The 26,795-nt window shown below is 43.1% G+C and overlaps 1 protein-coding gene across 1 annotated transcript in view; it reads left to right on the top strand.

Annotated features, from left to right (window-relative positions):
* Positions 1 to 26,795, top strand: part of HDGFL2 (HDGF like 2) — a 92,175-nt gene that overhangs the window by 23,161 nt on the left and 42,219 nt on the right. The window contains exons 3-5 of the mRNA XM_075352600.1: positions 10,256 to 10,397; positions 18,469 to 18,600; positions 19,088 to 19,165. Coding sequence (XP_075208715.1) covers positions 10,256 to 10,397; positions 18,469 to 18,600; positions 19,088 to 19,165 — 352 coding nt within the window. The remainder of the gene's footprint in view (positions 1 to 10,255; positions 10,398 to 18,468; positions 18,601 to 19,087; positions 19,166 to 26,795) is intronic.

Here is a 26,795-nt window from a genome sequence, read left to right as displayed (position 1 = left end):
AGTGTGACAGTGTGTGTGCACACTAAACTGAGTGGAAACTCTTTAAATCCTCAAATCTTGGGAGTTTCCACTCCAAAAGCTCATCCACTCTGTATGCACCTACATACTTTGAGGGTATCTTTGCACTTTGATGTTGTACAGTAGTTTTGAAATTGCACAAATCACTGTAAGGGTTACTTTACACATTCATGCACGGACTGGCCACATGTCTGCCTCCCCGAATGTGGCATCTTCCTATATGTTTGAGGCTGTAACGCTTGGGTCGGTAGAGACCAGTTTGCATGGATGTGAGAAACGCTACTTCAGAAAGCACAAAATTGATGAGCTTCTCCCTGCACCTATCTAGGTGACTGACCGATCTCTTCCTTGTGTGTACATAGGAGAGGCCTGTCAGTTACTAAACCGGTATGGGAAGAGGCCGGCCAGTGAGGCATTGGACTAGTGTCTTCTCTCCTTAGAGTCCCTTAAACATGGCTGCCTCTGAAATGCCGGATTGTCTGAGTGTAACGTATGTGTCTGCCGTCGTGCGTCCAGGCTCCTATTTATGCTGTCAGTGGTTTGGGCAGAAGTCGACTGCTTACCTACAGCCTGCAAAGCAGCAGGAATGGTAGACCTAAGGAACCCAGCACTCAAATAATGCACACATGAAGCCTTCTAATGGTAATCAGTAACAGGGCACACGTGACTTTTCTCAAATGTACACTGAAAAGTTAAAAAATTAAGCCATGTTAAATAATATAAATAGTTGAAACAAGGAATACAAAAAAGAGCAAGTCATAAGATGACCTCAAATACATTGTCGTCATGTATAGTAAATCATACAAAGGGTTCTATTAATGTGTAATGGATAAATTATAAAATAACACGAGCAAAGGATCACCCCATGGAGAGTGGTATTGTCCAGGCAAGGGTTAACATGTTATCTAGTCAGCAACCACTGGAATTGAGGTATCCAGTTGACCAGCATTAGTTAATTATACTGTTAAGCCGCTGTACCAGCAAATGTTAAAGGTTGTAATAAACCTTGAGGTCCAGTCTGGTCCTAGAAAATGGCAACTCTCTACCATGCAGGTTATGCAGAGGAGTAAGGCTCTGTGCGCACTTGAAATGTGAATTTTCTCAAGAAAATTTCTTGAGAAACTTCTGGGAGTGAAAGATTTCCGGACCTCCGGAAAAAATCCGCACCAAATCCGCATGCGGAATTGCCGCGATTTTCCCGCGGGTGGTTCCCTGCGGATTTTTGCAGACTGTACTGCCGAAATCCGCAGGGTACCTGCGGAAATAATGGACATGTTCATTTTCTCAAGAAAGTTTCTCGAGAAATTCTTCTCAAGGAAATTTCTTGAGAAAAATCCGCACCAGTGCGCACAGCTTTTTTTTTTTTTTTTTTTTTTTTTTTTTTTTTTTTTTTTTTTTTTTTTTTTTTTTTTTTTTTTCCATAGAATTTGCTGGGAAATGTCTGCACAAAGATTGCAGACATTTCTCAAGAAATTTCCGCGGGTAAATCCGCGGGTAAAAAGCTCTAGTGCGCACATAGCCTTAACATGGAAAATGGTGCTGTGGCATATCACGATGCCTGTCTCTTGTGGGCTCGTTCTCTTGAGACATGTATGTCAGCTGGTGGAGGTTTAAAAAAAAAAAAACCCCGGCTGATGGTACCACTTCTGGAGAGAGCGGTGGATGTGACGTGCTGGATGGTTTTTCACGTCACTGTTGGTAGAAGCAGTGTAATGCACGCGTGACTTCCTGCAGGAGTGACCTCAACGATTGGCACTCACTCAGCTTAGGTGTGGTGTAGTGTTATGCATCAACATCCTTCATTTTTGCACAGTGTTTCCCACTCATGACCTGCACAGTATTGCCATCCACCCTCCACTCTGTTCACCTAGTGAGTGCCAGTGTGCACAATAACAGCGCTCTGTTGGCTTAGATCAGCAGTACGAGCCGGTAAGCGTGGTGTTGGGATACCCAGCGGCGCTCCTACAAGTGACCTCACTGGTCTCTGCCACCGCATATTCTGTCACCTGCTCGTTACCTGAGTGGCAATAGAGGACTCTGATCTGCTGACAGATTTCTTTAATGGAGAGAAGGCAGCAAGACTTAAAATATAAACTTGCTATCTTTTTAAGTATATTGACTTGAAAAAATGGAAGTAACGTTAATAAATTTATTTGGTAATTCTATTTTGGATGGCTAAGCAAATATAATAGTGGACACGCTAGGTTCCTTTATTAATAAAAAAAACAAACTAAAGTTACTGTACTTTGGTCTATAATTGAATCCAATATGTATCTATGGCTGTGAGAATTCATATTACAGATCACTAGAAGGCAAACAAATGTTGTCCATCATTATGGCCAAGGAAAAACTTGACTAAATGCTACCATTCTTCTTTTTTTTTTTTTTTTTTTTTTTTTTTTGCATACCATGGAGGCTTTTGCTAAGACTTGGCAGTCATGGATGGGTTATATGGGGCAGCTTAAAGTTGTTCACCTTCATGAGAATCCATTTGGGGAAGAAACTTAGATTTGAACTGTACACCATGTTGCAAATTATTATGCAAATTACCGTATTCTTCGGACTATAAGGCTACATGCGCACGCTGCTTCTTTTTCGTGTTCACAAACTGCAGCCAAAACTGCAGCCAAAACTGCAGCCAAAACTGCACCTTGTCAGAGAGAGCCTGGAAATGTCACAAAAAATGTAGGTGCTTTTTTGGTGCATTTTTGCTGCTTTTTTGGTGCGTTTTTGGCTGCAGTTTTGTCAACAATTGTTTCATGTATTTTTCAGTTCAAACAAGCCCATAAAGCTTGTTGAATTGGAAAAAAAAAAAAATTAGAAATAAATAAATAATTAAAAAAAACGGCGTGCGGTCCCCCCCAATTTTAAAACCAGCCAGATAAAGCCATACGGCTGAAGGCTGGTATTCTCAGGATGGGGAGCTCCACGTTATGGGGAGCCCCCCACCCTAACAATATCAGCCAACAGCCGCCCAGAATTGCCGCATACATTATATGCGACAGTTCTGGGACAGTACCCGGCTCTTCCCGATTTACCCTGGTGCGTTGGCAAATCGGGGTAATAAGGAGTTATTGGAAGCCCATAGCTGCCACTAAATCCTAGATTAATCATGTCAGGCGTCTATGAGATACCTTCCATGATTAATCTGTAAATTACAGTAAATAAACACACACACCCGAAAAAATCCTTTATTAGAAATAAAAATCACAAACACATTCCCTCATTACCAATTTATTAACCCCGACAAAGCCCTCCTTGTCCGGCGTAATCCAGCATGCTCCAGCGTCGCATCCAGCAGTGCTGCATGGAGGTGACCGGAGAAGCAGCAGACACCGCCGCTCCGGTCACCTCCACGCAGCTAATGAAGACAATAGCGCGATCAGCTGAGCTGTCACCGAGGTTACCCGCTGTCACTGGATCCAGCGGTGGCCGCGAGTAACCTCTGACAGCTCAGCTGATCGCGCTACTGCGTGGAGCCGGCGGCAGGAGCGTGGAGCCGGCCGGCGGCAGGAGCGTGGAGCCGGCCGGCGGCAGGAGCGTGGAGCCGGCCGGCGGCAGGAGCGTGGAGCCGGCCGGCGGCAGGAGCGTGGAGCGTGGAGCCGGCCGGCGGCAGGAGCGTGGAGCCGGCCGGCGGCAGGAGCGTGGAGCCGGCCGGCGGCAGCAGCGTGGAGCCGGCCGGCGGCAGCAGCGTGGAGCCGGCCGGCGGCAGGAGCGTGGAGCCGGCCGGCGGCAGCAGCGTGGAGCCGGCCGGCGGCAGCAGCGTGGAGCCGGCCGGCGGCAGCAGCGTGGAGCCGGCCGGCGGCAGGAGCGTGGAGCCGGCCGGCGGCAGGAGCGTGGAGCCGGCCGGCGGCAGGAGCGTGGAGCCGGCCGGCGGCAGGAGCGTGGAGCCGGCCGGCGGCAGGAGCGTGGAGCCGGCCGGCGGCAGGAGCGTGGAGCCGGCCGGCGGCAGGAGCGTGGAGCCGGCCGGCGGCAGGAGCGTGGAGCCGGCCGGCGGCAGCAGCGTGGAGCCGGCCGGCGGCAGGAGCGTGGAGCCGGCCGGCGGCAGGAGCGTGGAGCCGGCCGGCGGCAGGAGCGTGGAGCCCGGGACTGTCAGCGGCGGCGGCGGTGGCGGTGAGAGGGGTCCATCATCTCCCCTGTGCGGGGACCGCGGTACTTCGGGGAACACGGGGAGGACGGGACTATCAGCGGCGGCAGCAGCAAGAGGGACAAATCAATGTTTTCAGCTGCCAATGTCCATCCCCCTCTCGCTGCCGCTGCTGATAGTCCCCGTCCTCCACATCATCTCCCCTGGGGACAGCGGTACTTCGGGGAACACGTGGAGGACGGGACGGGACCACTTGCCTGACCTCACTTCCTGACAAATCACCTGCGTTTTTGCTAGCAAAAACGCAGGTAAAAGGCAGGTAAAATGCACCACTATTGATTAGCATGCATTTTTCCTGCGTTTTTGATGCCCTCATTGATTTCAATGGGTGACAAATGTTGACAAAAACGCAGGAAGAATGAACATGGTGCATTTTTTTTGTCACAAACTTTTGACAAAAAAAACGCTGACAAATAAACTGCAGTGTGCGCATGACAAATCTGACTTCTCATAGACTTTGCTGGGAAGTCAGATGTCAGAAAGTTCTGCTGACAAAACTGCAGCCAAAAAAGCAGCAAAAAAGCAGGAAAAAAAGCAGCGTGCGCATGTAGCCTAAGACGCACCCTGGTTTTAGAGGAGGAAAATAAAACTAAGCAAAAAAATGTGGTCATGACACTGTTATGGGGCGAGGATCTGCTGCTGACACTGTTATGGGGGTAATGTCCCCAAATTCTCTAAGGTACCCCATCCTGGTAATGATCCTCCTGCCTTGTATATGATCCTGCTATAAACCCCTATCCTGCTCATATTCCCCCATCCTGTTCATATACCCCCATCCTATTGATATAGCCCCCATCCATCCTGTTCATATTCCCCCATCCATCCTGTTCATATACCCCCATCCTGTTCATATTTTCCCCCCCCCCCCATCCCATCCATCCTGCTCATATACTCTCATCCTGCTATATGCCCCCATCCTGCTCATATACCATCCTGGTATATGGCCTGTATCCTATAGCACAGAGAAAAAAAATAAACGTTTATACTCACCTTTTTCCTCACTCCATGCAGCACCGATCATCTTCCTCTCTGCGCCACTGACCTGTCTGTGTGTGTGGAGCCGTTCCCCCTGCAGCATCGCGATGTCTTCCTGTCTATGCCGATCAGCTGATCAGCACAGACAGGAAGACATTGCGTGCTGCAGGGCGATGACTCCACACATGGGGACAGGTGAGTGTACTGATTCACTGCACCCCGCGCTGATGATGCGCGGGGGGCAGTGAATATATAGCCGCACATGATCACTCTAGGGTGTAATTGCCAGGGGTGATCATGCGGAACGGCTCTTTAATATGCGCGTGTCCCCGCTCGTCCTCCCGCCCACCTGTCAGCGCCGGCTTCTGCGCTGAGAAATGGGCGGGAGGATGGGCGTGCATATGTAATGAGCGGGCCCACGTGGTCACGGCAGGCGCTGCTGCTGCCTGCTCATGCCCCTGATGACCCGCTCCACCGCAACACCCTCATTCCCGGCCGCAGCCCTATAGTCAGATCATAAGACGCACCCCCAACATTTGGGGGAAAAAAAGTGCGTCTTATGGTCCGAAAAATACGGTATATTTTTCTCTGATTTTCCTAAATGGTCTGTGCAAATAACAGTCAATGTAATAAAAGGAATCACCCGTTAGAGTATACATTGACTTTTATTGAACCTCCCAATTATAACAGTATAATCTTCAAAATTAAAAAAAACCTCAATTTGGAACAGTGCATTTTATTAGGCACAGTAGAGTTTCTAAACACTTTGTTTTAAAGAACTGAAAATGCTCATTTGTGGAATTTGCAGCATTAGGAGGTCACATTTACTGAAATAAAAAGCTATTTAAATCCAAATCATCCTAGCAGGCCAAGGTACATGGTAACATAGGAACCCTTCTTTGACATCACCTTCACAATTCTTGTATCCATTGAAATGGTGAGTTTTTGGAGAGTTTCTGCTTGAATTTCTTTGCATTATGTCAGAATAGCCTCCCAGAGCTGCTGTTTTGATGTGAACTGCCTCCCACCCTCATAGATCTTTTGCTTGATTTATAATCCAAAGGTTCTCTATAGGGTTGAAGTCAGGGGAAGATGGTGGCCACACCATGAGTTTATTTCCTTTTATGCCCATAGCAGCCAATGACACAGAGGTATTCTTTGCAGCATGAGATGGTGCATTGTCATGCATGAAGATGATTTTGCTCCTGAAGGCACGTTTGCTTTTTATACCATGGAAGAAAGTTGTCAGCCAGAAACTCTATATACTTTGCAGAGGTCATTTTCACACCTTCAGGAACCCTAATGGGGCCTACCAGATGTCTGCCATGATTCCGGCCCAAAACATGACTCCTCCACCTTGCTGACGTCACGGCCTTGTTGGGACATGGTGGCCATCCACCATACATCCACTACTCCATCCCTCTGGACCATCCAGGGTTGCTTGACACTCATCAGTAAACAAGACTGTTTGAAAATGATTCTTCATGTATGTCTGGGCCCACTGCAACCGTTTCTGCTTGTGAGCACTGGTTAGGGGTGGCCGAATAGTAGCTTTATGCACCACAGCAAGCCTTTGAAGGATCCTACACCTTGAGGTTCGAGGCACTCCGGAGGCATCAGCAGCTTCAAATATCTGTTTGCTGGCTTATAATGGCTTTTTAGCAGCTGCTCTCTTAGGCTATGTGCGTACGTTGCGTACTGTCCCTGCAGAAATTTCTGCAGCGATTTGAACAGCACATGTGTGCTTCAAATCGCTGCAGAAACAGTCCGTAATGAAAAAAAAAGCCGATTTCATGCGCTCTGACTGCAGCCCCTCCCATAGACAGAGCGGGGGATGCAGGCAGAGCGCAGGAAAGAAGTGACATGTCACTTCTCAGAACGCGCGCTTAGGCAGCAGCCGAAGCGCTGCGCTCTAAGACGCCATGTGCGCACGGCTCCTGCATAATCTTCATAGATTGTGCTGGGGACGCAGGGCGCATGCAATGTAGATCGCAGCGTAACTGCATGCAATTACGCAACGTGTGCACATAGCCTTAATCCGATGGACTTGCCTGGCAGAAAGCTTCCTCATTCTGCCTTTATCAGCATGAGCACTTATGTGCTCAGAATCGGCCACAAATCTCTTCACAGTACGATGATCACACTTAAGTTTTCGTAAAATATGTAATGTTTTCATCCCTTGTCCAAGGCATTGCACTATTTGATGCTTTTCGGCAGGAGAGAGATTTGTTACATTATATTACATGAAAACTGTGGCGTGCTTAATACTGTGGAACATCCAGTTTTCCTTTTATTGGGCTCACCTGGCAAACTAATTATCGCAGGTATCTGAGATTGATTTCAGTGATCCATAGAACCCTGAGACACAATACCATCAATGATTTTCATTGAAAAAAAAAAAAAATTAATCACTATGACACTTAAATCCAATTTGTATAATTGGAACATGGTGTATGTATTACTTTCTGATGTCAGAGATTGTATTATTGGCCTAGAAATGTCTTACACGAGGCCTGATCTAGTTTCCACACCATGCAGAAAACTTATTCCTTGTCAAACGGGTGGAAATGCTCCAACATGCATCCGTCCCCCCAACACGAGTGGTCCTTTTTCTCATAAGATCCACTGGATGGATTGTTTTATAGATGATCTGCTCATAATTTGGGAAAGAACACAAAATGAGACTACTGAATTTTATGCATGAGAATAATTTCAACATAATTCACCAATTATGTTGACACTAAAAGTATTAATTTTCTGGATGTAACTCTAGTGGGGGATTCTGGGAAAAAAAAACCCATTAAAGTAATGCCATATAGAAAACCCACATCAAGTAATATTCTATAAGCACAATCTTGCCATCCCCAACATAAAAAGTATACCAGTGAGGGAATTGATTAGGATGAAACAAAATGGCTCTAGTACAGTCATTATTGCTGATGCTTGTGAAAATACTAGAAGACTTAGCAAGAGGGGATATCCAGAATGGTCCCTTACTACAGCGAATACTATGGCTTCAAATAAAAATCAGGAAGATCTAGTATATAATGAACAAAATCCAGAAAGCAATAAAGCAAAGAATGATGCAAGTATAACATTCACCACACAATAAAATATAGTGCAGAAGTACTTACCTTTATTGAGCAAAGATCCGAACCTGAAAGAAATTCTAAAGGAAAATGAGCTCAACCGCAAAAAAAAGCAGCTACTTTACTGACAGACCTGTAGCTACTTCAAATACATGGCTGGAACGTAAAGGTTTCTCTAAGTGCGGAGCAAGTGTAAGTGCTGCTCTTATGTCATAAAGACACCTTTTACATCCTTGACAAATAATAGAACATTTAATATTGTTTCTTTCACAAATTGCAATACCACACACGTAATATACTTAATAAATGGCAATGCATGTAGACTTCAATATATTGGATGTACGATAGGGACACTAAAAACACATCAGAAAACACCTTTCTGATGCAGTAAACCCCTCGGCTTTGAAGATCTCGGCTGTTGCCAAACATTTTGCCTCTGTTCACACTTTTCTATCTTCTTTTATGGGATAGAAAGTCATTAAACCCATACGAGGTGGAGATTATCACAGACCATTCCTAAATGGAGAAAGTACCGTAAATGGATTTTCACCTTAGAATGCAGATTCCCCTCTGATTTAAATCACAGGCAGGATTTGATCACCCAATACTAAATTAAACATTGTGACTTATATTTTGTTAATATTTTTGTAAATTTATAACATAGGATGCCTTTTGGTATTTATAAATATATTTTTTTACTTGAATGTGTGTGTGTGACTCTCTCTCTCATATATATATATATATATATATATATATATATATATATATATATATATATATATATATATATATATATATATATATATATATATATATATATATATATTATAATATGTATGTATTATATAAAATATATATAATTATATCCCCCTCCCCCCATTCTTGCGGTTTTTCTATACTAGGATATACTGAAAGTTTCCCAGTCTGTTGGTCATTGATTTAGAGCGTAAAAGTTAACTTTTTTGTCTATCTAGAAAAATTCCAGCCATTCCTTCAGTATTTCTTTTCTCATAAGCAGCCAGTGTTGATTTTAAATGAACATTGTGCAACACACAATTTACTATAGACACCCTATTTTACTTGGCCTTAATTCTCATGAGTTTGGGTAACTTAAGCAAATGAATTGTTTGTTTCATTTTATACTAGGATCATGATGAAGGCATTGTGCTCTGAAACGTGTTGGCTGTTACTGACCGCTATATGTATAACTGCATGCTGACAATGTGTATTGTGGCTAACTTTTAAAGGAACTATAATAAGTACCGTATATATAAAAGAATATATTTTATTGAAAATGAAAATTTGTCTTGCTTAAATAAGCTGGAGTGACTAGCTGGATCCAATCCATTGTTCACTCGATTCCAACGATGTGTCACTTACTGAGCTGTTTGCTGTCATTTTAATAAAATCAATGTTTTCTCTGCTGCAGATCTTGCAGCTACACAGACCTTATCAATATGCTGGACTACTTGACAGCACACCAAGCAGTCCTCTAATAAAATCACTCTTCAATCAGCAGTAGACTATCAAATCTACACTATGCAGCCTAGTAAGTGACACACAACTGGAATCAGGATCTCTACCTAAATTATGTTGCTCTCAGATTAGGTGGCAAAAACTGAAAGGGACAGATTCCCTTTAATAAAAATGAACTCATTAGGGGCAAAATACTTTGCTGATATCTCTGCAGCAAAGAAGAAAGGCTTATGATGGGGGGGGGACACCATCAGAATAAACATATATGTTTACAGGAGAAAACAATTGAGAAAATTTCAAATGTATTTGTACTGCAAAAAAACTTATAAATCATGTACATCAGAAAAAAAAAAACTTGGTATGAATTGGGCCTTACGGTAGGTGAGTGGTTAATGAAGGTTGTAATCAATACATGATCATTGTCGCCAAGGGTAGTCACTTGTTTTCACCAGAGAACCCCCTTAAGTTCATCTTATTAGTTGGGAACGTAATTGATAAGCTATGTGTAAAACTGTCCTTGTGTTTTGTTTTGTTTTTTTTTCTCTTCTAGAGCTTTTTTGGGCGCAAAGGATCTTTTTCTATATGATAAATACAGAGATAAATATGGCAAACCTAACAAAAGAAAGGGATTTAATGAAGGTCTTTGGGAAATTCAAAACAATCCAGATGGGAACTACAAATTTCCTGCTCCAGTAAGTATGAATGACTTTAAAAGATTGTTGGTGCAATCTTTGCTATGTTTTTTCCACAGGCTGATTATACGAGAGTGGAGCAGTAGTACGTGTCTACAACCACTGCTCCATTTACTACATATGGGAGTGCTGAGGATGGATATAAATGAGCACTGTTCCCAGCCATCATTCACTCTTGGGCAGTGAATAGAACGGTGATCATACATGCGTACTGCCGGGGGTGGGATTTAGCTGGTTCGGCCAAAATGGTTAATGTCATACCTGGTATACATGACGTATAGGTACATAATGTAGGCACATAAACTGTGCCCTCAATATCACTGCTGGCAACATGGCATGAATTATAGCTGAGCTTGAGCTGTCACAGCTAGGATAGGTGCCCGTTCTGCCCCTGGATGTTTAACCCCCTAAATGCTGCAATCCACAGCGATTGCAGCATTCAGGGAGCTGGGAAAGTAGGTACAATCCCTCTGCCACCCGATGGACGACCCGACATAATTGCAAGCTGTTGAACGTTGTCATGACAACATGAGGTCAAATAATGACCTGGCCTTATAGGCTATGCTAGGAGCATGGTCTAAGGCTGTCTGCGCACATTGCATTCTATTCCGCAGCGTGTAAGTCACTGCCTGTGCATCTCGGCAAGCAGCTGAAAGACGCATTCGGCAGAACGCAACGTGTTCACATTCCTGGAGAATTCATGTGCTCTGGATGCTTGGTCTGCCATAGACAGACTGGGAAAAGCATCCAGAACGCACATTTTTTACAGTGCGGTCCCACTCTGCTCTGCAGCATCCCCATAGACTTGCAGCTAGCCATGCTCTTGTTTTTTGACAGTGCGGTCCCACTCGGCTCTGCTGCGAGACAGAGCCGTGCGATGAGAATGAACTCTGATGAACTTCACCCGACTTTTGTGATCGCGCGGCTGTGTGCGTGTGCCGCGGCTTGATTTGCGGTCAGACGTGACGGACGTGTGATCGCAAATCCCCTGAGTGACTGCAGTGAGCCGCGCGATCAGCTGTGCTTTCACTTGGGTTACTCACTGCCACAGCTGCAGTCCTCCACCTGAGAGCGGTGGCCGCGAGTAACCTCAGCAACTGCACAGTTGATCGCGCGACTCACTTCAGTTGCTGCATGGAGCTTACAGGAGCATCGGTGTTCTACTGCCGCTCCTGTCAGCTTCCGATGTAGCAGAGCTGAAAGCGTCGTGGGACTTTGCGTTGATTATGTCGGACCTGGAGGTGTTTTTGAGGGGTTAATAAAGTGGTGAAAGAGGGTGTGGTGTGTGGGTTTTTTTTGTTTTTACTGCTTGATATAGACATGCCCACTGGCGGCTGTGATTGGTTGCAGTGAGACAGCTGTCACTGGGAGCATGTCTGACTGCAACCAATCATAGGCGCCGGTGGGCGGGGGAAGCAGGGAATATGTGATGGATTAATGAGCGGCCAGCATTTTCAAAAGAGGAGAAGCCGCCACAATGTGAACGCCGTGCAGCGCCACGCTGGTGATCGGGGAGTATGAGAGAGGGGGTGGGAGGGAGAGACTGACATGGACAGAGAGAGAGACCGAAAGACCTGCCTTTATGTTAAAAATACATGTGGATCGCAACAATAATGCAATGCAAACACACTGCTTAGCATTTTGACAGCGTTTTTCTACAACTCTTTGATTTCAATGGGTGTAAAACGCTGCCAAAATGGCAAAAACAATTGACATGTTGCTTCTTCAAACGCAGGGATTTTGACAAATTTTACGCACCTAAAATGCAGCGTTTTTAAAAGCATCGTGCGCACAAGAAAGCCCTAATTTTCATAGACTATGGCTGGAAATCAAAACGCATGCAATTTGGCATGAAAACGCTGCAGCTCAAAACGCTGCGGAAACGCAGGGAAAAAAAATGCAACGTGTGCACACAGCCTTTAAAGGCGTTCTGTCATTATTACACTGACAGGTGTAATACATTGCAATGCTTTATACCAGTGATGGGAGTAATAAAAGTTAGTCTCATAGAGGGGCTAAGTGTGTGTGTGTGTATATATATATGTATGTGTATATATGTGTATATATATATATATATATATATATATATATATATATATATATATATATATATATATATATATATATATATATATATATATATATATATATATATATATATATATATATATATATATATATATTTACATAATAAATATCTGTACATTTGGTATGGGTCCAGAATAACCCACCTGACCTCTTAAACTGTCACTTTATTTTTATTTTTTTTCCAGACATGTTCATAAAGTCTGACATGTACAGTGGCATGTAAAAGTGTTTGTGTAATATATTTTACAATTTTTATTTTATCAAAAAAGAAAATGGGCCAGTGCAAAAGATTGGGCACCCTGCATGATTATTAGCACCCCCTCTAGCAAGTATCTCCTCCATCAGTGTTGGTGTGAACTGTAGCGTCCATTCCACATGTCCCCTGGTGTCTGTGGCCCTGGATCTATGATCCATGGCAGATGTGGATGTTACTGCTGTCGTGTTCATGGGTCACATGCTATTCATATCAGGCTATGACAGATTAGAGATGACCTGTTGAAATTCCACAATGTTTTGCGTCTGTGCAGCTAGATCCTCTCCAAGTGTTGATTCCAGCACATCCATGGATAAGGCTCTGTTCTTAAACTGATTGATCTGTGTACAGTTGGAGGAGCTCTCTATCCATGTCTGAATAATTGGTCCGAGATCCTATATTAAAGCCCAGATTTTCCTGTCCCTCTTGGCTGTACGCTGAGCCTTTTTTCTTGTAAGTGTTTCAAGTGTTTGTTTGATCTCCACTCAACAACCATGGCCGTGGAAGCTATCTGTGTGGAAATTTCCTCTGCTAGGAAATGTTTCCGCTTGTTCTGGCTTATAAATGTTGTTCTCAAATGTATACACCAATTTGGCCAGCATTTGGAGGTGTTTGATTTGTGTAATGTACTTTTGCAGACAAGACCATCTCTGTGATTTGAAGTATGGGGTTGAACGTGCTATTTTTACATCATAGATGTTGCAGTATGCAGAACTTTTTTTTTTTTTTTTTTTGGTTTTCCCCTAAACCCCTCAACCCCCCCCCCCCCCCCCCCAACCAAGCCAACTGGACTTTTTAATCAACCCGAACGTCGATGTTCACATGACAATTTTCGTCGACGTTAACCGTGAGTGTTCTGTAGGGGAGCGTGCAAAGGAGCCAGAAATGTTAAAAACCTATCTGAGAACAAGATTGAGTTCTCCGTTGTATCCTTTTTGTTTTTTTTGTCCTATATAACACTTCAGTTGAAATACTACATTGCCTGTCTGAACGATCAAGGCAATGAACACAGAATAACCCAACCCTGAACTGTGTAACCTTGCCTGATCAGTTCAGAGGATGACCACAAAGCTAAACCAAGCAAAACACGACCACCAATTCCCAACCGTGGGGCTAACCCGCCAAAATGTTAAAGAGTCAACTTTAGTTGTTGTGGAGGTTGAATATTTACTATTGGTGTCAATATTGACAATTCCTGTATTTAACACTTTCTATCCCCTATGCTATTTCGAAAATTGATTGATTTGTTCTGTGAGATTTTGTTTCTCTCACTGAGAGCAATCAATCATTTTTCAACTGGCTAACACGGTTCCAAAACGATTTTCTTTTAACTATGCAATTTCTGCGCATAAGTGTATGAGCTGTGACTAAACAGAGATGAAACCATGAATATAATGAATAATGAATATTATACACTCCAATATAGAGGATATTAGCTACAACAATAATACAAAATAAAGTAGCACACAATGAAATTCTCAATTACCTAACCATTTTCCCACCCACGTTATCTAAAATGTATACACACACTAACATGTAACCACTATATAAATCATTTCTTCCTCAGTCTAAACTTTTGCTGCTATTGTACAGAATTAAGGGAAAGCGGATTAAATACGCTGATTGGAGTAAATTGGTGGTTCGTTGTTTTTGCTCTATGTAATGGCTTGGATGGATGACAAGGACTTTTTCTTAGGTCTCTTGGAAAACCTCAGGGCAACATCTCTTCTCCATGGATCAACGTGCACTGAACTATACTATACATCTTAGCTTTGGACATGGACCATTCCCCTCCTTTTAAACCCAATCTTGTCCACCACCTCCCTTCTCCCGCAAACTGTTACACTGGCACTGGATATTACAATGGGGTTTGAATGGTGTTTATGCCTGTGCAAATGCATGTAGATAGTGTGTGTGTGTGTGTGTGTGTGTGTGTGTGTGTGTGTGTGTGTGTGTGTGTGTATACACACACACACGTCACCCTGCGCAAAATGGCAATAATGTTTTAAACTTTTGACTTTAAGGTTCCATATCTCACCATTCACTACAGCTTTGTCATTTTAGAGACAATTGGCTCTCATACATAAATGTGACTTGTAACTATTTAGCAAATGGTTAGTTATGCAGATTCTTGTCATGTTACTGTTTTGCTCTTGGTGGTGCAAAAACTCCCCCCACACGTATACTATAGATTATAACCTTTTCTCACATTCCATAACACCTTAGTGTGTTATTAGTTTGAGTCCCAAGCGAAAGGTCACTGGTTCGACTCAAGGAGCAGCCATGAAGAAGATTTTCCAAGAAAACAGAGCACAGTATCCAACTCAACTGGTCGCTCATCCAAGAAAATTGCCAAACTGTATCGTGTGAGGCCATGACACTTAGAAGAATACGAAATTAAGTCTGTCCATCCATTCAAAAGCCGAGAGGTGGACATCCAGGCAAAATATCAGTCAACAAGTCGTCTTATCACAGGGTCTCGCTCCTGGCACAACAAACACTGCCGTGGGGGCGGGGCATATGATTCGAAATAGTGCTTGCATGGACATCTATGATTGCACTATGCGATGCAAGTCTGGAATGGTGGTCAGAAAAAAGGTGACAAAGCATCGACACTAATATGAGCGTCGGCTCATATGTTTGCAAAAAAAAAAAGTGGACAGTAGAAAATTGGAAACTGGTGATTTGAAGCGATGACACAATAAACTAGGCTATGATGGGTGCAAATGGGTCTGAAAGAAACCAGGGAAAGGGCTAATAGATTTAGAAATTAAAGGAACTTTCCATTTCAGTGGAGGAAGCCTGATGAGGGATTGTTTCACAGCCAAAGTTGCTGGATACTTGACCAGGATCTATGGTGGTCTCAATGCTGAGCTATATGTGAGTATTCTACAAGATGAGTTACTTCTTATAGTAAGAGTGTATGGGTAGGAAAAGGACATCGGTGTTTCAGCAGGACAACGATCTGAAGCATACTTCGAGATTGGCGAAGAAATTTTTTCAATGACCATGAAGTAGAGGTGCTGGATTGGCCTCCACAGTCCCCAGACCTAAACCCAAACCCAATCAAAAACATGTGGGGAGAGTTGGGGGAAATAAATGCTGTATAAATACCCAAGTGAGTCGACCAGTATGCACCAACACTGGGAACATGTAGAAGAGACCTGGGATCAGATTTTGGTTGAGACATGCTTGAGTCTGATCAAGAGCATGAAGGATTCAGTCAGTTTTGTAAGCCAAAGGTGGATTTACAAAATACTAACAATTCATTAAAAAATGTAACATTTTAGATTTTTAGGAGCAAAACCATAACAATGCAGATTCTTGTGCCACTGCATTGTTAAAGAGAACCTGTAAGGTCCAATATGCATCTAGAACCATGAGCAGTTCTGGGTGCTTATTGCTAATCACTGCCTAACAGTCCCTTTATACACTAGCATAGATAAAGAGATCTTTAGAAAAAGTATTACTAAAGATCTTTTATCGTATGCTAAATGAGTGAGAGGACTAGTTCCCTGGGCGTTGGTTCCTCTGGCTTCTTGGCTCGATTAGCATGTTAGTACGCCCCTGTGGGCATGCTAATGAATGTGCAGCGCCAGATGATGATATCGCTCACCTCTCTGCCGCCATCGTGTCCGACACGGGACTTCGGCTCAATGTGCATGACCCAGGATTTTTGGTCATGCGCACCACTTCAGTTTGAAGCCAGGACACCTGGCTTCCATAGTGCGAATGACAAACTCCGGGGGGCACAGCACTTTGGAGGGGGGAGTCACACAGCCCTAGGGGAGGGTAGGTACACAGCCCTGGGTGAGGGGGTGCACAGTACTCTGGTGGAGGGGGGCACATGGCCCAGTGGGAGCGGGCACAGAGCACAGTGGAAGCACGCACATTGGGAGTGGGGCACACAACACAGTGGGAACGTGCACAGGGGGAGTGGGAATATATCACAGAGGGATCGGGCACAGGGGGAGCAGGCAGGAAGCTGTGAAGCTGCTGCTGGTCGTCTTCTGTGGGACGGGGTGCAGAGCGCGAACCCCTCCAACAAAGTAAGTTCTGAGAACACTGGCACTGACCAGCATTCAGTAGTGAACGCTGAATGCGCGTCCTCGCAGAACACATGAGAATTTAAAGGGCCGGCAGATTCCCGGGGCCGCAAAAAAAAGGTCATCGTGGGACACATACGGAGGTTCCTTACCCTGATTTAAATTAGTCCTGCCATGATTCCTGAGCGCCTGTACCTGGTTTGAACAGTCACTCTCTTTAAAAGCTGGCGCCACTCTGCTGACCTGCAGCGCAGCGGTGAGACGCACACAAAGCAGTAGTGTGCATGTAGCTGGATGGGACTGTGTGGACCGAGGCCCTCCTGCTATAGGCTCGGCTCTCTGAGGTGGCAATGACCTGCAGCAGGAGCAATGTGCTGCCCTCGGAGAGGCAGCACCCAACAGTTCTGATATAGTGTGGAAGGACACCTCGGCCTGCAGCGGAGCAAGGACACAGAGCAGCTGCTCCCGCTTTACCAGCACCACAGCTGCCGGACTCTGAGGATCACGGTTACTGTATGGGATTAATAATGTATAATGTATTGTTTTCTGTTGGCTGCCACCTTTAATGTTGTTAGGCTGTCAGAAACTAACATATTAGAGACGTCTGTGTGATTTTTGTTTTTTTTCCCCCATAAACACTTTGGCCTTGAGTGAATCTGGTCGATAAGTGAATGACACCGATCAGTTTTGAGCAGTGTCAGTTTACTGTGGTCCAATGACCTCGCATACAAGAATGGTATCACAGGTGCAGAAAAGACTGAGCATCTCATCTGTGTCTTCTCAATTTTCTGTGTCCACATAAATCGGACTGCACTTGGATGTTTACAAGCACCTATTGATTTGAATGGGTCGTTACTTCATGGCAATACCATAGGTGTTTTCGTTTTTTTTTTTTTTGTTTTTTTATGTTATGTTTTCTTGGGGGGGAAAAAAATACTGCTACGATCTTAAAGCATCCCAGCAAAATTCAAAGAACGTTTTACAAATAGTGGTGATATAAAGCCTGATGAGGCAACTGGTGGTCACACCACACAATAGTAAATGATCTGGATTAAAGGGATAATCATTCACTGTTAGAAAATTGCAAAGTTTTAGACATTTCTGTCAATTTTGATGTTGCATTTATTTTTTTAACAAATACCTAAATTTACCATTTTAAAAGCCGTCACTGGGATGTGTTTGAAACCTTCCACAGTAATTGCCACATAGTGACACATGTCAGATTTAACAAATTTGGCTAGTCACTAAGGGGTTATGACATGACGACAATGCAGTGGCCTTTCTGGCATCACTTCTGACCGGTGAAGTGGGAGCCCAAATGTAGGCAGCAGCTGGCTTGCATGGCCACTCTGTGCCGTTCATGCACAGCGTAGTGTAGTAAATGACACTTCGCTATGACAGAAATGTGCGGCAGGGTGCATGAAGAGGTTAAATCCCCTAATGGCTCATGGTCGCTGCTGTACTGGGTACGTCTGGATCATGTGAGGTTAATCCCCTTGGTCACATAACCTACATGGTTTTTTGTAATGATGTATAAGGTGTGACCTTTTGCTTGGAAAGGGTTAATTGGAATTAAAAATGATAGAACAGTATGACTCTTGTTATACCGGTTGACATCCCTGTAAATTATAGTATGGAAAGTTGTGTTCAAGAAAGCAATCATTGAAAAGTTCTTCTTTTTCAGTCAACCAACTCCTCCGATAGCGAAGCTCTGAATGAGAAAGAGTGTGATGAGGAGGAAAAACCGCCCCCTGTTAAGTGTTCATCATCAAGTGAAGATGAAGGCAGTGAAAAGGAAGAGCCTAAACCTGTGCTGGTATGTATTACCAGGTCTATAGGATTCCGGGACTCCCCACAAAGCTTGTGATATTTCCCGGGTACATAAGACTTTGTTCATATCTGCAATGGAAGCGCTTAGTCCTCCATATTTCACATGATAAACACGTCACCGCGTTCATTTGTCGTTACTTGCACCACTTTAGTGACATTAGTTATGCAAAATTTGTCTGATACGCTTGACCACACCCCTCTGAGGTAGGCTCCACCCACTTTTCATAAAGCAGGCTGAGTTTGTAGGTCTGCATTAAACACCAAATCCAAGAACTATTGCGCATCAGTAGTGCAAACATTTGTGATCCTTATGCCAGAATTAAGTTGGACTACTTTGAATTAGTGCATCTATTCTATGGGCAAATTCTGATGTTAGAGCACACCATTATTCTCACACAAATGTGTTTATATTTAGTTTGGGGTTTTTTCTGTCCCCCAAATCTATTTTTATTCACTTTGTTTAATTTTTACAGCCTCCACAGCAATCCTCAAGCGAAATGGATCCGGATAGCGTTTCTTCATCCGAAGCAGAAAATTCTGACAGTGATAAGGCAATTTTTTTTTTTTATTTATTTATTATTTTTTTTTTTTTTTTTAGAGAATGTGTGCTATTTTTAATCTGAATGTACCATAATATATAGAGCACAAGATCCTGATTTCAGGGATGTCACTTATTAGGCTGTGTTCTAGTTTCAAAACAATCAGTATTTTATCAGCAGGATATTATCACTGCCTAACATTAGCTCACATACTTAACCCAAGCAATGATTAACAGCTTGTTGAACATGCACAGTGTATACAGGAAGCTGCCAGTCAGGGGTGTGGGCGAAGTTATACACAGATGGTTGCCATGATAGCAGAAGGTCAACCATGACAACCTGACCGGTCAGCTATAGTAGCCTGTTAGACCAGGCCAAGAACTTGGTCTAAAAAGCTATTTGCAAGTGTTACACTGATAGTCTGATCACTGGTATAATGCATTAAACCTAAGTTAAGGCCCCGTCACACACAGAGATAAATCTTTGGCAGATCTGTGGTTGCAGTGAAATCATGGACAGATTGTTCCATTTGTACACCGCCACAAACCTGGCACTGATTGTCCACACTTTCACTGCAACCACAGATCATAAGAAGATTTATCTCTGTATGTGCGCACTTACTGGATTTTGCCGCGTTTTTTTTGCGGTTTTGCTGCATGTTTCGCTGCAGAAAATGTTCATAACAACATCTCTGCAGTGAATCACCAGCAAAACCTATGGGCAAAAATAATCCTGTGCGCACTAGGCGGAATTTGACAGCTGCATGTTTTGCTGCGGGATTCCCACAGCAAAAACAATTGCATGTCAATTCTTTTCCTCACGACGCTGCGGGATTTCACTCCATTGACTCCAATGTTAATCGTGAAATCCCGCAGGGAATAACGCAGGCAGCAAATTCTGTGCGGTTCACTGCGTTTTCCTGCGTTATTCCCTGCGGTATTTCGCGGTTTACCTCCGGTAATGTACATCGCTTGTCTGCGGTTTTGCAGAGAAGTGATGTCATTACAGGACGAGGAAGCAAAGCCGAGAGTAAACACACAGATCACACACACACAGACATCACAGACCTAGAACACAGACACAGACACATAGAACACACATAGAAAGAAAACGGAAATATAGAAAAAAAGAACGTGGGCTCCGCTGTATATTTACAGTCCAGCCGAGGTAAGCACACAGCGGCGGCCCGGTATTCTCAGGCTGGGGAGGGAGAGGGGCAGAGTTAATGTCCCCCGCCTCACTCCCCCTCCCGCAGCCGAGAATATCAGCCGCATCTGCCCCGGCACTGTCGCATGAATTATGCAGCAGTACCAGAGTGTCCCCCGGCTCCTCCTGCAGCCGTGTAGCAGTGGCTGTCAGGGTAATACAAGGGGTTAATGGTGGTGGATCACCGCCATTAACTCCAGGCTTGATCATGGCAGCGTCTGTGACAGCTAACATGATCAACCCGTAAGTAAAGTGAATAAAACACACAGAAAAATCCTTTATTTTAAATAAAACAAACAAGCCTCGTTCACCATTTTATTAACCCCTCCCGAAACAAAGCTCCGGCGTAATCCACAGGTCCTGCGCTGCTTACATCCAGCCGTGACTGTCACACAGCGCTGAATGAATGCAGCAGACAGCAGAGGTAATTACCGGTCATTTCCCACGGCCGGTAATGTGAACTCACTGCCGACCGTGGGAAATGCGTCTGTCTGTCTGTCTGTCTGTCTGTCTGTCTGTCTGTCTGTCTGTCTGTCTGTCTGTCTGTCTGTCTGTCTGTCTGTCTGTCTGTCTGTCTGTCTGTCTGTCTGTCTGTCTGTCTGTCTGTCTGTCTATCCCTATCTATTCTTCTGTCTCTCTATCTATCTCAGAGTGAAATTACTTTTTTTTTTTTTTTTTTTTTTTCCAATGTGCTTTATTGCATTGAATGCAATAAAGCACATCCCAACCCGCACGCGGCAATACCGCGGTAAAACCGCAGCAAACCGCATGCGGTTTTCTGGTGCGTTTGCCGCGGTTTTCTACCGTGGGTGCGGTAATCTTTGAAAACCTGCGGAATTTTCTTGAGAAAATTCCATTTTCTAGTGCGCACATAGCCTTAGTCTCATAGAGGGACTACATTTTTAAATAATTAACCCCTCCCCCCCAATTCATGACCAGCAACAAAAAACAAAAAAAATGCACCTATAATTATTTATACAGTAACAAAAAAGTACACATTTGGAATCCCTGTGTCTAGAATAACCTGATCTATAAATCTGTAACACTAGTGAACACCTTCAGTGAATGTCGTAAACCGAAAAAGTGGCAAATTACTGTCATCAATCTCCCTGGAAAAAGCGGAGTAAAACACGATCAAAAAGTGAAACGTAAATATGGTAACATCATCACTGCATCTGCAGATAAATTCCCAGTTGCGTGTAATTTCCAAAATGGAAAAACGTCATAGGGTTTCTTCTCCTTCCACTTATGGCCTCTACAAACTATTTGTACTCCAAAAGTCAAATGGCACTCCTCCTTCCCTCCTGAGCCCTGCGGTGCGGCCAAACCTTACTCTAGAGCCACATTTTGGGTATTTCCACATCGGCAGAAATTGTGTAACAGAGTTTGTTGAATATATTACCTATCCCCTCTTGTGAAAATGTAACATTTTGGGCTAGAGCAAAATATTACTGGAAAAAATATTTTTTCTTTACCAGCTAATGGTATAAAATTCCGAGAATCACCTGTATTGTCAGTATACTCACTCCTTCCCTAAATGAATTCATTCAGGGGTGTAGTTTGTAAAATAGCCTGACTTATGGGGTGGCTCTGCACCCGCAAACCATAACATCAAAATCTGAAGTCCTGTGTGGCGCTCCTTCCCTTCTGAGCTTTGTAATGTGCCTCAAAAGTAGTTTTGACCACTTATGGGATAATTGTGTACTCAGGAGAAAATTAACACAATTTGTGGTGAACTTTTTCCTATTACCCCTTTAGACAAATTAAAACTCGGGGAGAAAGTAGTAATATTTTATTAAAATTCTCACCGTCACACTATTAGAGAAAAAAAGATAGATCTACCTGTGGCCAAACATTTTTGTAACCCAGACCACAGCATCATGGAAATTAAATTTCTGGTATTGAAAGGAAACTTCAAGTCCCAGAGAGACAGGAGACTAAGGGAGTACAAACTTATGATGACCTTTGACACATTCAGAGAAGGAATGAATGTGTCTCATGGATTCATGTCTTTTTACATCAATTAAGAAATGTGCTCCTCTGACCATCCGAGCGTGTCACAGCCTGGACCAGACCCTGATCAGAGGACAATAAAACTTTCACACTGAACTGTAGCAATATTTATGGCTACAACAGTTTGTCCTCTTGCCATAGTGATAGTTCTGCTTCACATAACTTGTTTTATTTTCTGCTCCATTCTATGTCCTGTTGTGTATAAATATGTGACTCTTCAGATTTAGTGTTATACCATGCCTGATGAAGAGACCTGAGTAGTCTGGAAATCTTGCTATTATTACCATCTTTTCAGTTAGCCATTAAAAGGTATCAACCACTGAGGACTTCAGTTCTTTTTAAACAAATTTTTTTAGAAAAAAATTGTAATTTTTCATTGACTTAGCCCAATGTTATACAGTTCTGTGAGTTAAACATGCTTACTACACCCCTAGATGAATTCCTCAAGAGGTGTTTCCTAAATGGGGGACCACTTAGAGCGGTTTCTACTATTTTGGCATGACATGGTGTCTGCTGTCTATTTCAGCCAAAATGGCGCTTCAAAATTGAAATTGTGCTCTTGCCCTGCTGTGTGCCCAAAAAGTAGTTCACCACCTATGTGGTATCTGTAGACTCGGAAGAAAATAGACTGCGCTTCTTGTTTTGCAATTTGTCCTGTTACCCTTGAACAGCCTTGTGAAATAACAGGAGCTAATACCTTAAGTAATGGTGCCCACAGGATCTGAATTAGTTTCTCGCCTCATCCCTCCTCCTATTGGTTGTTTTGTTTTTTAATTCATGCACCTTTTGCACTTTGTCTATATCTTTTATACAACATTATTTTGGTTCAGCATTATACTTATTGTTCTCCGTTTTTTCCTACCCGGGGACATTGTTTAATGAAAAAAAAAAAAAAAACCTTTTAAGAGTTGAAAATTTGAGTGAGTTTTGTATAAATCTTTAAGACAGGACAGTAAATATTTTGTATCATTGGAGCATGGAAGATTGACATAGTAGAGGTTAGAAGGGTTAACCTCTTCACGGCACATGACGTACGGGTACGTCATGGATCGTGTGAGGTTAATCCCCGCGGGCTGCCGTGGGCAGTCTGCAGAGATCTTCGCACATCTCAGCTGATTTCAACAACTGAGATGTGTGCCTACCAGGTGCGAGTGGAATCACGTTCCACACGTGCCTATTAACCCCTTACATGCCAAAATCTGACAGTGAGATGTATGCGCGCCACCGCCATCAGCATAACTTACCCACCCCCATCGGAAGTCACGTGACTTCCGGTGGTTGCCATAGTAGCACAGGGTCATGTGATGACTCCTGTAACTATCATGAGTCACTTTCTCACTACCGGTAGACTGCAGTGTATGAGAGTAAGGTCTCATCCGCACGTAACTGCATAATATTCTGCAGCGATTTGAGAGCACATGTGCGCCTCAAATCGCTGCAGAAACACTGCATAATGGATTCAGTTTTTTCTTTTTGTATAAAAAAGCCGATTTCATGCGCTATGGCTGCTGCCCCCACCATAGACAGAGTGGGAGCTGCATCCAAAGCGCACGGAATAATTGACATGCTGCTTTTATAAACGCACAGATTTGGGTCAAAATTTTAGCACCCAAATCGCTACGTTCATAAAAGCACTGTGCGCACGTCTCATGTGCAATCTACATAGATTGCAGGGGACGCAGGACGCATGCATTTATGCTGCAGTGCAATACGCAGCGTAAATGCATGTGAGTGCGCATGAGCCCTAAAGCAGCTTTTCTCCAGAGTCAGCTCGAGACAAAACAAATAACCATCACTGAGCTATAGATCCCAAAAAATTAGAACCTTATGGGTTTCGGAAAATGTCGCTGTAAGTGCGCCACTTTTTTGTACAAGCTTGTGATTATTTATTTTTATTTATTTTTAAACCCCTTAGATAAAAGTAAACCTATACATGTTTGGTGTCTATATATACTCGTACCGACCTGAGACATCACAACGACACCAGTTTTATCATATAGTGAACACTGTGATTAAAATATCCCAAAACCTATTGTGCGATCCCACTTTTTTTTTTTTTTTTTCAGCTTTTCCGCACTTTAAAAAGTTTTTTTGCTGTTTTCCAGTACACTATATGGTAAACTCATGGTTTCATTTAAAAGTACTGCTTGTTCTGCAAATAACAAGTCCTTATATGGCAAGATTGACGGAAAAATAACAAAGTTACGGCTCTCGGAAGAAGGGGAGCAAACAAAAAATGGAAAATCGCCTGGGGGTTAAATTTAGCAATTTTAAACTTCTATTGACTTTAACAATACTTGGCCCTAAGTTCTTTAAAGCATTATCCTAGCCACACTTTTCAGAGTTTATTGGTGGTATAACATAACCGTATATAATCTGAATATTACAGTGTATAGGATGTTGAATTAATAGTAATGGCCTTGATTGGTCATTGAACACCTAATTACGAGCAAATGATACAATACATATAACAGCAATAAGGGGCGGTTTTGATGGAACCCATAGTAAATGCAGAAAAGGTCCAGATAATGTAGTGTTGACTTTGACCTGGGCTGTTGGTGCGGAGTAAAGTGCCATTATACACTTGGACATCTTTGAGCCCATCCCCAGGCCCTCTGGTATAGGCCTGAGTAAGCTACTGTGGACTCTAATGAAAAAGCACTTTATCAATAGTCTATGGACAGGAGACACATTGTCATTTTTGAGTAATGCACACCGATGACAAAGAAGGGGAACTACTGTAGACAGCCGGATCTTTTGATGGATTAGGTAAATTGGACATGTGAGAATGAAGAGCCACATTCCCTCTGTGGCCTATGAGGGGTTATACTAGGATTGGTAGTTAGGGAGATTAATTGTTCAATAACCCAGTGTGAAGGGAGCAGTGATCAATCATGCTCCATTTTGCTCTTTATTTTCTACGGGACCACTGACGATAGCGGAGTGTAGCGTTTGGCTGGTCTTCAGCACTCCTATTCACAATGTATGGGGTAGAGGTGCGCATTAACAACCACTGCTCCACTCAGAGAGATCTCTCTGATCCTGAGAACATAAGTGACGTACGTGCAGACTAACCTCAGGTATAAAGCCATATGCCGCTTTTGTCTGACATTTTATAATCCTCTTTTCTACGTTTCTCTCTAATGCGAAGTTATTATTCGATTCTATGAATTCTCAAAAACAGATTTGGTCTATTAGAAATGTCACTTTGGGATATCTTAAAGATTTTTCTTTTTATGTTGTTTTCCAGTGTCCAATAAAGCTTTATAAGCTTTACGTTTTTATATTGTAGTCTGTACATCTTTCTGACACTGAGGGTCTTGGTCCAGCTACCAGAAGTAAGTTTAAGGCTATGTGCCCACGCTGCGGATTTACCGCGGATTTTGCCACGGATTTGTCGCGGATTTACCGCGGATTTGCCGAAAATCTGCAGCAGCGGCACTTCCAAGCCATTTCAATGGCATTTTGGAAATGCTGTGTCCATGCTGCGGATTTTTCCGCTGCGGATTTGCCGCGGATTTTGATGCGGAAAAATCTGCAGCATGTCAATTGTTTGTTGCGGATTTTGGTGCGGATTTGGGTATAGAATGGGTATAGAATGGGGAAAAAAAAAATCCGCATCAAAATCCGCGGTAAATCCGCGGCAAATCCGCGGGTGCGGATTTGCCGCGAAAGTCGCGGATTTTCAGGCAGAAAAGTCCGCAGGTACATTCTACCGTGGACACATAGCCTTAGAGTGATTTAGAGCCAATGTGCATGGACAGTTGGGGCACATTTGGCCAAAATTACTATATGGGGCTAATTGGAAAACTTTCTTACAAGGAGACAAAATATATTTAAAAGAAAAATCAAAAGGCATAATAAACGTTTTATTTTTTAATTATATTGTATATAAAATATATTAACGTGCACGATTGTTTGTAATAATCGTGCACTTTTTGCTTGTTTGTTTATAATCAAGCAAAAAATATTTAAAAACAATGATCTAAAGGTGTATAGAAAAAATAACATTGGTATCAAGTAAAATGTCACTTGGTCCTGCAAAGAATGCAGGCCCACAAATTATTTTATTTAATTTTTTCCTCTGCAGCGCATATACCCAGCCGAATTTGAGACCCCTGCCCTATAGATAATTTTTTGTTATGCAATATAGGAAATATTGATATCTTAAAAAATGGGCTTTTTGTAACATGACCACTTGAGTGAGGGGAGGGGTAAAATCTGGGCTAGTTCTCAGATTTCTTTAAACCTTTTTTTACTAGGAATCTGTCAGCAGGTTTTTCCCAGCTAATAGCAGCAGAATGTAGGGCTAGAGACCCGGATTCCAGTGATAGGAATCACTTCTCTTATGCAGGGTAGCAAAAACCTTGTCAGATAAAAGCAACATATAGTTCTAGTTAAAGGTACCGGTAGGTTTTAGAAC

Source organism: Anomaloglossus baeobatrachus, chromosome 1 (genome assembly GCF_048569485.1).
Source record: "Anomaloglossus baeobatrachus isolate aAnoBae1 chromosome 1, aAnoBae1.hap1, whole genome shotgun sequence".
Taxonomy (NCBI): Eukaryota; Metazoa; Chordata; class Amphibia; order Anura; family Aromobatidae; genus Anomaloglossus; species Anomaloglossus baeobatrachus.
Note: the sequence above shows the minus strand (reverse complement) of the source record. Positions and strands in the feature narration are given on the sequence as shown.